This window comes from Poecilia reticulata, linkage group LG9 (assembly GCF_000633615.1).
Source record: "Poecilia reticulata strain Guanapo linkage group LG9, Guppy_female_1.0+MT, whole genome shotgun sequence".
Taxonomy (NCBI): domain Eukaryota; kingdom Metazoa; phylum Chordata; class Actinopteri; order Cyprinodontiformes; family Poeciliidae; genus Poecilia; species Poecilia reticulata.
The window spans coordinates 18333824-18346531 of NC_024339.1; the positions used below are offsets into that span (position 1 = coordinate 18333824).

Below are 12708 nucleotides of genomic sequence, written 5' to 3' on the forward strand. Positions count from 1 at the left end.
AATGGTTCTCGTTTAGAAATGGGGGGAAATGAACTTATTGTCTAATGCAACTAGGAAACAAGGCACTAAACCAAAGCATGAGGAAGAGATCAGATCAGAGAAGGAGACATGATTAGCGTACTGAATGGCTAAAGTCCCCGCCAAGCCTGCGTACCGCCACCATTTGGCTGCCATTTCCCCAGCATGAAATCTTGTTATCCTAACTTATATTCATCATAAAACCACAGAACGCTCACACTAAGCTCGCATCACAACAGGCACAGTTAAACAGCTCTGATTAGCATCATAAATGCATTGGGCCTGGGCCTCAGTCCTGGGTCTGAGCTACAGGTCCATGCACAGGCAGAAATCCAGCCTCCTGCACTGATTACAGTCAGGAGTTATATGTTTACCAAGCTGCTGAGCATTAGCGTTATGTATACAACCATCAAGTCAGAGCGAGAGAAACTGTCAGATTAAGACGCTGGAAGATAAAACATAAGGGGAGAAAGGAAACGGAGACGCTGAAGCTTGCTTTGTCATTACTCCAACATTCGCCATGCTGGCAGAACCTGGAAGCTATCAGATCAAAGAGACCTCCGGTTCAACACGCCACACAGCAGAGACATGAAAGGAGAAAGGGTCTATGGATTGACGTTTTAACTGAATCAAGAGGAAGCAAAGGAAGGATTAAGGTTATAGATAGGATGAAAGCTTTGATGTGCGATCGCTGTCTTTTGTCTCACGTGAAGACTTGGACAAAGATGAAAATTGTAAATGTAATAACAGAAATAAAGGTGATCTAGTTTGCTATATGTTCATTGTATGACAAAACTGAGCAGGAGTCATCTTAGGAGTTCCTACAAACAGAGACTGGTGTTTAGAGTTATTATCGTCAGCCGCACTAATAATGTCCATCATGGTAAGCCTGATTTAAGATGTCAACAGCTGTTTAAAATAATTTTGTTTTGAAACACACTGTAGATTTGTCTAACACCAGCTAGCACATCAAAAGTAAATCTGAAACCCTGCTTACCTGGTTAACAGTGGCTCCCACAGAGCCTTGTAGCAGCATCTGTAGCATCTTAGCATCAGGTTGCTCCCGATGCGTGGCAACTGCAAGCTCCCTAGTTTTCTTCTGCATGTCCTCTATGGCCACCTCTATGGGAGTAAGGTCAAACTAGAAGGGATAAAGACATAAAATTATTGCGATTTAATGGTGTTAATGTCAAACATGCATGGGTTGGTCTCTGGTATGAAGCCGCAATAGTTTCACATTCACGCTGATCTTGAATGTGTGAAAAAACCATGACAGGTGTCATGGTTTCAAAAAAGCTCTTATGATTTAACATTTTTATGATTAAGGGCTGTAATAATCATATTTCTATTATTCCACAAAGACCAGGGCAAATATGTGTAGCATTTTGTGCTGAAAGTGGTTAGAAACTACTACTTAAATGGAACTGACCTCCTCTTTCTGGATGACATTGATGCGTGTCTTGACATAGGGGAAGGCGTGCATGGTGGTGAGGATGGTCTTCCTCTTGTACTGCTCGTTGAGCTCACCCCGAGGTCGTCCACTCTTGGTGAAGGGCGTGGTGTACATAAACCGCCTCAGGTTGAAGTTCTTCTCAAAGTTCGTTAGACGGTCTTTCATCTCATAGTCATCAAAGTAGGGTTCCACGTATGTGATCTGAATATACGCCTAGACAGAAGTGGTGGTTTATTTGAGAACCGAGATTTAGTGCATTGTGCAATTCAGGTTTTTGCTTTGCTTTGATGTTTTCCATCACATTCATTGAAAACTGAAGATGGATTCTTGATGGAACAGTTTAAATTGAGTGAGATTGTGTGGACTGCATATGGGTAAGGAATACTTTACCCATGTATGTAGGAGGAGGATGCTATATTGACACCTGACTAGCCTAGAGAGTGAGCATGTGTAAATGGTCAAGAGAGTGATCCATGCACAAAGTGGGCCATAGTTTTGAATCCCCTCCGGATATCCAGTCCACATGCACCAAAGACTTTGTATTTACTTTGCAAAAATATATTGATGAGTGAGGAGAGGGTGGTCAATTAAATGCAAATAAATTTAGTTTATTCTGGAAAGCAAAGAAGCAAAACAACCAAGACTAAGCAAAGAAAAGTGTTTGGCAGTGCCACCGCTTAGTGTCTATTATCTGTTGGTCAGTTTCAACCATTAAACTTCATACTGACTCACTGATGTTTGACAGACATCAGTGGAAAAACTGTGTAATACAGTAGTACAGAGACCTACCTTGCTGGGGTTGAGCAGTTTTCTGTCCACCGGTGTAGAGTCCTTAATCATCACCAATGTCTCATCTCCAAAACACTGGCTATAGAAGTTCTGAGAAAAGGGAAAGATTTTATTAACCTAATATAATCTTTGTAAAATACTGACCATCTTAGGCTAATCCATGTTGATGTTTAAAGGATATTATAAAGCACAGCATAGCCAATTCCGTGGTGAGATGAACGCTTGATGCTGACATTATATGGACTTAATTTCCCTCACAAGCATGTAAATGATTTTTCCATGCTCCTAAAAGGCTCACGAAAAACAGATGGATAATTGCTAGTTATTGCACTCTCTCATGCTGTTCACTCAAAGTCCCTCTGCTGTTATGGGATTCTACCAGTCCAGCTGGGCACCATCTTCCCATTTCATTTCAGTCAAAACACACATACAGTTCAGTCCCTTGTACCTCTAGCCTGTGTGATATCTCGGGCAGATGCGTGATTCCAGGCTCCTTGTAAATAAATTCCCGTTCATCCAGGTCTCCAAACTTGGCTCCATAAAAACCCACACGGAAATAGGTGCCAAACATCCTCTTGTGGCCCTGACGGGGAAAACAAGAAGAGTTTAAATCAGCTTAATCGCTATGGCACGTGTGCCATGTTTTCTTTATTATGTCAAATTCTATTTTTACATGAGGATTAATTAAGAGAAGCTTTTTTTATAAAATGGCTTCCAGCCTCATAAAAAATGGCTTTCTATTGTATGTTTAACATCACCTAGATGAATAAATTAGAAGTTTCATTATAGTCTTTACCTTCTGGATGATGTTATCAAAAGCTCTTTGAAGCTTGTCATGTGTGGAAGCCAGTTTTCGAAAATCTCTTCGAGCCTCCAAGATTGGTATGATGATCTTGTACACTTCATTCACTGCCTCATAGAGACCACCCTAATAAAAAAAACACACGTTATAGCATGAAGATGAACCATATATCTATAAATGACTTATAGGTCACATGTGACTCAGTTGTTGGCACCCATCCTGTACAACAGGATGTCACTCGGGCTTTTATTTAGAACATTTAACAAGACTGGATCATACAGAAAGAGGAATCATTCTTTCAATGAGGAATTCTTCTTGCCGTAATCTCTCTAGGTTTTCAATAGGATATGGATCTAGGGACTGACAAGGCCATAGGAGTTTAAACTTCCATTTTTGTGTCGATTTGACTACAAGTCTAATTATCCTCTTGAAGGACTCAATGAAGACCCTTTTTCTGTTATGGCATGCTAGATTTTGATTGAAAATATCCCTTTTGAATAGAAACAAGGCTACATCTGATCCCCTGAGTGTTTGGTGCTGAAAATCTCAATCTTAAGACCCTTTCAGATCATCCTTTCCTTCCATGATCTAAATGCTTCCTCTTGACCCCACAATGGTGGTTCTTTGGTTGCATGTTTATTGGGGAACTACATTCCAAAAGTCTTGTTCTTATCAATGCACATGGTTCCAGTTCAAGTCACAGAGTTCAACAAACTCCACGTTTCCCTCACACACAACTGTTTGATAAAACAGTTATGTGAAACGGTTGTTTCATCACATAGTAATGTTTTTTATTTATTTATTAGTAGGTTTATGATGGTTGTTATGGAGACTTGGTAATTCTGAACCCCATAACAACACTCTGTGATGCAGTTCAATCACTGGTCTGATCTCAGTGCAAATAGAGGCAAAAATAATAAAGGTTCCTCATCTATCAGATTGGCAAATGGATAAAAATAACAGGAAGTGGTGAATTATTCATGAAAAGTTCCCATTAATTACAATTACCCTAAAAAATAGCATGCGCTTATTTTTTATATTTTAAAGATGTTTTGGGGAAAAAAATTATATATATATATATATATAGTCCTCACAATATTTTTCTCAGATTAAAGGCTGAGATGATATGTTTAGAAAATATAATTAATTGTAAGAGCTGGCAAATAAAATTAACAGCATCAATATTTGCATTTCCCTTGAACACATGTAACCAGATATTTTCAAAATTGTGAAGAATTACAGTAGTTTTTGCAATAATATCAGATGGTGGTACATATTTCGCATTGCTATATCTTTATTGTCTTACATTGCTGAAAAGCTCAGCTGCCTGTTCGAGCAATCCCACCAAGCCGCTCTCCGTGAAGTACCGTCCCGAGCACACGCCATCCTCGTCCGGGGACAGGATGTCATCGGACACAGCTGACTCCTCAAGCACATTGGGGGAAATGTTCTGTGAAGAAAAAAATCAGTCGCCGAATCAATTAGTTAGCCCACTTAATCAAATAATCAATCAAGTGGCTTAAAAGGATGTGTCCTGCTGCGGTGAGAGGGAACCATCTGGATTATCATCCAATCAATGAACTGCTGACTGATACAGAATTCAGTGTCCTGTGCTATTAGGGTGCTACAAAGGTCTTGTATGAGAAACGCCTCATTTATGGTGCCATCATTTTCGGAACCGTTGTAGCCGTTTATTTTCCATTTGGTTTCGCTTTAGGTCAGCTGGCTGCAAAATGAGCATACTTTGGGGGTTTTTTTGTCCTCCCTCATTTTTTTAAAACAAACATTTCAGTGGACCTTGTCTTGATAGTAGAAGCGTACAACTTCCCTTTTTCCCCCTTAAGAACTTCAAGGCATTAATTTGACCAACTTGGCAAATGTCTAACCAAAATGACATGGGCAGGTGTCAATAAAGTCTCAATCAGGATGTCTCTTTGTTGGGTTAATGTTATTTGTTAAAATCACTTCCTCCAGCATCATTCAATATGTTTCTTGCCATTTCTCTGCATACCTGAAAGGTGACACTTCCAACAGGAAGGTATTTGTGATCCTCCAACATGCTGAGGTACTCAGCCACCAGAGCAGCAGCATGGACCAGGCACATGGCTGACTCTGTATAACACTTCCTGTTGTTGTGCTTCTCTGCCATGTTCTGCAGCCAGGTCAAACGGAGGTCAGGAGACGTCTGGTAGCCCTTTGCTATCCTGGAGGATAAAGAGAAAAAGCGCCTAAATTTTCCCTCCTTTTTCTTTACCCTTTATTTAATCGCTTGCAAGTCTAATTAAGATTAAAATCTGCCTCGAGAGCAACTCAACTGAGAAAAAAAAAAAAACTAAACTGTTTTGCAGCACAAACAAGAGCACACTGAGTGGGAACATTTAGTATACTTCAAGGTTTTTATTGTGATTTTAGGAGATAGACCAAAATGATGTTCACAACTGTTTAGTTGAAAATAATAAACATCTTAAATATCTCACAGCTCAAATCCTCATGTGAAAACAAAGAGTATGACACAGCTCCACTACACATAAAGTAAAGAAAAACAGAAATAAATCAACTGACTTCCAAATAAAATGTAGAAAATATGAGTAAATGTTAGGCCTACTGATAATACTTGAGCAAAATGTGGACCAGCGTGGGAGCTGTAACATAAAATTCAGCTACTATAGTGAAGTGGTATCAAGAAAAATAAAAAAATATTTTCCGAATCTGAAATGACTCATTTATTATTTATTTAAAAAAAACAAAAAAAACAAGTGAATCACTGCACTACAAGTAAAAACGTATTCTGCATCTCAAATGTTTGTCAATCCTCTACTTTAAGTGCACAGAGATGCATGTTTAGGTGCATGTAAAAAAATGAGTAGGTGAAGGTCCTCCTGCAGGACTGTCAACACAGCCACTCACCAGGTGACTAGCAAAGCCTGAACAGAAAGTTGCATGACGAACAAGACGCGATACATCACTGAGTCACGAGGTAGGGTGCCAGAATCAACAGTAGCACATGTATGCTCTCTTTGTTTCGATGCATCCCCCACTTGCTCCTTCTCAAACGCACACAAGCACTCTCGCATTTGTACGCACGCCGTTTAGTTTTGCATATACACAAAACCAGATCAGAGGACTAAACTGCTACCACATGGTTACCATAGTGAAGACAGCAAATAGGGGCTAAACAGCACAGACCACAGAGAAATAAGAACCAGCATTGAGGGATTTGGAAGAAGCAAGAGAATGATAAGCAAAATAAGAAAAAGAGGATATAGAGAGGCAGATTGAAAGAAGGAGGTACCTCTTTTTACATCAGGCTCTTTTTCATTCTTACCTATACATAAGATCCATAAGCATTTCGGGATCCTCCTGGAACTCCCTCATCTTCACAGTGTCTGACAAGATGCTGTTGAGGTTTCTTAATAGCTCATCCACCTGAACATCCAGACATGAGTAAGATCATGCTTTTTAGAACATTTAATCAGGATTGCTCGTGGTTTCTGACTCTGTGTTTAAGCCTTCACCTGTGACGACAGCTGGGTGTTCTGCATCTCGGCATCCTCCTCTGCATAAGCCAGGATGGTGCGGAGGGAGCGCCTTAGATATTCCTCCTGGAAGTCTGATGATTTACCCACCAGTGAGGCCAGTGACATGGTGACCTGCATCTTCACCCTTGAAAAGTTCTGAGAAGAACGCAAAACCCACAACAATTAACCATACAATGTGAATTATCCACAGATTCACAAAGAATATTGATAGAATTAGGTGCTTTTTACTTCACTTTCAAGATAATGAGCAATATTTGCATATTGCTCATTATGTAAATAATGAGCAATAATAAATGAATGAATAAAAGCAAAGATCCAACCAAATCTGAAAACAGCCGATTTATTAGAAATGAATTTACTGAATCAGATTCAAAGAAATGGATCACCAATAGATCCAAACTAAAGAGGAAACAAGAAAAACATAAACCTTAATCACCACTAAGCTGTCATTTCAAAACATCCTAATCAGTGGGAGCAAAACTCTGAAATGATGGCAAGGGGCCCTTCCAACCTCAGAAAACTGGAGCTCATTGCCAAAGATGAATTCTCAAAATACCAGTGACAGCATGTCGAAAACTGGTAAAGAATTAACGAGGATTTCATTGATGTGATGACGATATAGAATTATTCCTTTGATTATTGAAGAGGGTAAAATATCATGTAATTTATTTATAATTTTGTTCAAAAATCCAGTTAGACTGTTCTGCTATTTTTTGATAGGCGTCTGTTTAATCTTCTACAAGAAATAAACTTCTCGGTTGAATGGAAATAATTTCAAATCTGTATCTGTTTACAATTAACTTAATTGTAAATAAATGACTGAAACAACAGTCAGTCATGAACTAAACCTATTTAAAACAGGAAGAACAAATACCTGTCCCCTCCACCCCCCTTTCTCTTTTCTCGTCTCCTCCTCTTTCACACTACCTGGCCAAGAACAAGAGCCTGACAAACACTCTTCCATCTCTCGAGCAAATGTACGAAAGACGGTGCCCGTGCTTGCGAGATGTCCCATCCATCTCCAGCATGACTGGCTAAGCGGGAAATGATCTCCCATTAGCAGAGACATAATCACCCATGGATCATCTCTACGGCCCCATTCTGTTCAACTGAGCATGGAGCCAGGGGCTCACCACTCATCACTGCCCTCTAACTCAGTGTGTGTGCGTGTGCGTGTGTGCATGTGTGTGTTTGCCCTACAATACGGACTTAATGACAGTTTAAGTCAACACATAAAACCACTTTGTCTTTCTTTTTCTTTTTAGCTTCATCTGGCCCTCTTCCCTCTAACTTCTGACAATTATTCTCACTTTTCCAGGACTGGAACTGGATGTGTGTTCCTGGTATTTTCTCATTTTATTGTTATAATCCAAAATTAAACAAAGAAGGCTAAATACGAGATGAAAAAATAGGTGTCTGTGACAGATGGAGAGTAAAATGTGGGTGGAAAACAGGATCAGACCATAAACAAAGAGGTAAACGGTAAACATTGTATGGATGACTCATCTGGCTGCTACGCTAATTCAGATCACAGCTCCTTCTGTATACACTGTATAAACAAACATAAACAGGGACACGAAGAGGGGCAAGACTCCCTAGAAAGTGGAGATACTGTATGTATGTGTGTGTAAGCGTGTTCCATAGACAGGCGCCTGACTTTGATTAAAGTGAACAGATTGTAAACACAGGAAATATCGACTGCAGCAGCAGTTATCGAACCGGTGAAGAAAATGAAAGAAGATACTCCGTCTTATGCTCGCGACTCCTTTTAGATCTGTCTTTTTCATTTCCCACTATTGCTGCTTCACTTCTGTTACAAACACTCCTCTATCTTCATCAAGATTTTCTACTCTCCGGGCCCTTTGAAATTCCTTCTCTTCCTTCCCCATGTGGCACAAACGCGTACACACACGCATATATATTGAAATACGCACACACACACAGAAGGGGTGTCATTAGTTAAAGAGGGGTAGGAACATGGGGAGACAGACGGTAACATATCTCTCTGCTCTCTACTTAGAGACACATCCTTCACCAGGAACTTTCTCCTGCACGCTCAGAATAGACATGGAAAAGACATTAAAGCTGAGCAGAGAGGAAGAGCAGATAGGATAAAGATCTGAGTGACTCGTTGCTTCAATGGGTCTGAAGCAGGGAGCCATTCTGAATTCTCACTGGCACAAAATTTACAATGCCTTGCAAAGAGCACTTGTGACATTACAACCACAAACTTCTATGTGTATTACTGGGATTTGAGGTTTTAGACCAACACAACTTAGGGCATAACTGTGAAGTAGAAGGAAAAGCACCTACAAAGTGTTTTGGTGGCCTTAAAACATTTGAGAAGTTATCGGAGGGACAAGTTAATAGAATCTGGTGTCATAGAATTTAATTTGTTTACGGTTCAGTAATTTATGTTCCTACACTTTAAAACACGAGTCTGCAGCCTGCTGCTGCACAGCCACAGGTGACTCTGTGGGCCCTTAGCACTTGCTTTAATTAATGTCGGTCTAATTTCTTTTTTTAAGAATTTGTGGCACTAGTGGGCTTTATTCATGAATAGTTTGACAGGAAGAAGAGCAGAGGGAGAAGTGGGGATATATGCAGTAAATAACTGGGGCTCTTGGAATAAACCCAGGGACAGCTGCATCGAGAACTATAGCCTCCATATACTGTGTGTTTGCTCCATCTCTAAGCCACTTGGCACCTTTAGCCAAACATTTTAAAGAGCTAAGGAATGAGGTGCTAGAAATTCTAACCCTAGGAGTCATTTTGTGTGATTTTTGCAATTTACACAACAGAATGACTAAGTGCAGAAAATATTTGTCCTTTGGTCACAACTTAGTTGATGTAACTTCCACAAATATTCAATATTCATTACCATTTTGTTAAAGCTTGAGGGTTTTTTTCTTTAGTCTGATAAAAAGAAAATACAGGTAAAGAAAATTTAAAGAGTCCATAAACTAATTTAGATTAGAGGATATCTGTAAATATTTTTGGGATTGCAAAGGTTGCAGATACCCAATCTAAACAGATCTAACAAAGAAAGAATAGAATGAAAAAAGCAGTCGCAAAGTTCACAGTAACTCTGGAGGAGCTGCAGAGGTCCACAGCTCAGGTAGAGCAAACTGGAGATGGACAAATTGTCGAGTGAAAGAAATAAGAAATAGCACCTTTCCACAAGCTATGCAGGGGATGCAGCAAGCATGTGGAAGAAGCGGCTCTGGTCAGTGGAGGCCTGAACAGAACTTTGTTTCATAAGTAAATTATAACGCCGCTATGAACACACCATCACTGTAGTAAAACATGGTGGTGGCACAGACATAGGGATGTTTATAGGGGTTAATTCCAAAGCATTCCACACTTTTTAGATTTTGATTTGCTAAAACGTATTTAAAAAATACATAATTTCTCTTCCACTTCACAATTACAAGCTAGTTTATGTTAGCTTATCAAATGAAATATAAGTAAAACATGTTGAGGTATCAGATGTAAAAAAAAAAAAGCTCAAGAAGTATGAAAACATTTGAAAGGATGTAAATTAACTTCACAGACCAACTATGAATTAATCTTTGCACAGGGAGACCTTTAAAGCAGGATTTTTACAAAGCTTAAGGGGATGCTCTGTTGTGTGTATGTGTGTGTGTGTGTATTAACTTACGCTGGCATTACTGTAGCTGTATCTCATGATGAGATAGAGCGTGGCACATGCCTGGCTCCTGTTCTCGTCAACAGGGCTGCTGCAGTACTGAAGCACCTTCTGGCACAGATCTGCACACTGCTCCGCCTCCTCCTCGAACAACAGGTCTCCGAACTGCACGCAAGCAAACCATCAGGTGTGCTCTACAAGCCGGTGTGCTTACATACGTCTATAATTCTAGCTTACATCAGCAGTTTGACACCCACACAAACAAATAAGAACATCTAATTTAGACTCAGATAATGTTTGTGTAATGACACCAACCCACACACACGGCATCCTTTTCAGAAAAGCAGACACACACACACACACACACACACACACACGATTATGATAATGCAACTACCTTGACGACAAGTGCTCTCAGTGTGCTGAAGGTGTGACGGAGGAAAGTGGTGCTCTGGTTGCAGGTGAGAGAGTGGAGTAGCACCTTCAACACGCCGCCAACAATGCTATCTTTACACTCATTTAACGGCACCGCCTGCACACAGAGCAGATGGAGAAATTAGTCATTAAATGCAGATAGAAACACCTGCGGGTGGAACCCGGTAAATAAACACAGAGAGGACACAACACAGCAAACCGACTATGTCAAACCGAGATTAAAACATCTGGTGAGTCAATTACACTGTTATCTATTATTATTTGGAATAACTGATGGTTCACCCTGATTTACCTTGAGGTTTTCCTTGTACCATCATCTTCGAAAAGCTCACCATGATCAGACTCAACATACAATTTTGATCTCTGCCAGTGCAACAAAAACCTGGGCCTATACTTTAGAATGTTGTACTTTGTTTTAAACAAAGAATTAATATTGTGGTAAAATTCCAGGCGAGTGCAGACCAGTGGTGTCAAAACCTTTCGTAATATAGGCTAAATTTGTAAAGTTGTAAAGTACTTGCAGGGCACAAGAAATTAATTCCTAAATAAAAATAGAAAAATACCTTTCGAATTACTTTTATATGTTTGTGACAGTATTTGAAAGCCTGGCTCCTGACACATTTCTAAGGGTTAGAAAGCTTCAGCTAATAGAGGTTTCCTTGCAGCACAAACGCATCCAGTCAATATTAAGAATAAGGGAAAAGGGACAAAATGCGATTGAATCCAAGCAAATTGCTGTGAACCTTTTTGCCAAAATTATTCCACATTAGCAAGTAGGAAGGTTTTATCCAAATGTTGATTTTGAGGTTTTTGAAGACGCTATGAAATAAATTAGGGAAGAGATGACGCCCACACCAAAAAACATTTCCATGCCATCACTGGAGCTAAAAAACTGGCAAAAGACTTACAAGTGTAATAATTACATATAATTATAGAAAATCTTAACCATAATTTATGTGGTTTGTAAAAGCTGCCTTTCATTTTAAAAGCCTTTAGATCAGCAGTTGTACAACTTGTTTCCTTGTTTTCATGCCAGTTCTGTTTCTTTTTATAATTCTGTTTCTCTTAATTGCTTTGAATCTGTATTTGAAGTCATTTGCCGTAAATTGTATTACTTCAGTAAGCTGAGTGACAGTCCTAATGTGACTATGAAAAGATCATTTTCCGACCTGTATTATGGTCTCCAAAAGGTCCAGGACTATAAGATTAGCCTCTGTGGCTAAATTCCCACTGATGAGAGCCTCCTGGTCCAACTCTGCTTTTGTTCTGAAAGGCGACGACACAAAGGTTACACACAAAAAAAAAACAAAAAAACATATTGGCTGTAGGAAATAGGGGTTGGTAATTAGAGTAAAACCAGAAGTCACGAATGGTAATCGTACTTATCCTGTCGATCGTTTGTTTGTCTCCACTGAGTCAGGTCTTTCCTCCAGCGCAGGTTCTCTCTCTGACCCACAGTTCTGTCCGTTCCTGTCAAGAATTCAAAAATAAGTTATGAATAAACAGGAAAATAAAGTAAGAAGACTGTCAAACAAGTAAAAAAAAAAAAAACTAGTTGAGAATTCATTAATTGGAAAAAAAATGCTTAAACCTTAATGCTGAAGAGAGTTTATGTGAAAATTGTTTAGGCTTTGTTCTGCAGATTTGTTTTTATATGACAAGACATCAAAGAAAAGTTGTATTCCTTAAAATAAAAAAAACACAACAAATGTTACCTCCAACCCGTTTCATCATTTCTCCACGGGCTCCCATTCCTCTCAGCAGGGCTTCTTCTAGCTGCAGCTTGGCCTGCTGAGATTTCTGTAAGGCCTGTGTGCTCACTTTGTCACTGCTCTGCTTACCCTGCAGATGCACATTAAAAACAAAATCACCAGTTTGAAAGCACAACTCATACAATTTGAATATTTTGTAATAAAAAAAATATGTAAATGCAGGCAAGAAATTTGAAAAATACAACTAGAATCGGCACATTTTATCCTATTTTTTAAATAAAGGTAAAGGAAAATTGTTCCATCTGTGCCAT

The 12708-nt window shown here is 39.4% G+C and overlaps 1 protein-coding gene across 4 annotated transcripts in view; it reads right to left on the reverse strand.

Moving 5' to 3' along the window:
* The window catches only part of dock8 (dedicator of cytokinesis 8), a 58883-nt gene that overhangs the window by 6191 nt on the left and 39984 nt on the right, over window positions 1-12708 (reverse strand). For all 4 annotated transcript variants that reach the window (XM_008418357.2, XM_008418358.2, XM_008418359.2 and 1 more), the window contains 14 exons: window positions 12401-12527; window positions 12068-12155; window positions 11855-11951; window positions 10648-10782; window positions 10263-10415; window positions 6578-6736; window positions 6388-6488; window positions 5074-5266; window positions 4369-4512; window positions 3057-3188; window positions 2709-2843; window positions 2261-2350; window positions 1448-1684; window positions 1016-1159 (listed from right to left, as the gene is read on the reverse strand). In XM_008418357.2, the coding sequence (XP_008416579.1) occupies window positions 1016-1159; window positions 1448-1684; window positions 2261-2350; window positions 2709-2843; window positions 3057-3188; window positions 4369-4512; window positions 5074-5266; window positions 6388-6488; window positions 6578-6736; window positions 10263-10415; window positions 10648-10782; window positions 11855-11951; window positions 12068-12155; window positions 12401-12527 (1935 nt within the window). The remainder of the gene's footprint in view (window positions 1-1015; window positions 1160-1447; window positions 1685-2260; window positions 2351-2708; window positions 2844-3056; window positions 3189-4368; window positions 4513-5073; window positions 5267-6387; window positions 6489-6577; window positions 6737-10262; window positions 10416-10647; window positions 10783-11854; window positions 11952-12067; window positions 12156-12400; window positions 12528-12708) is intronic.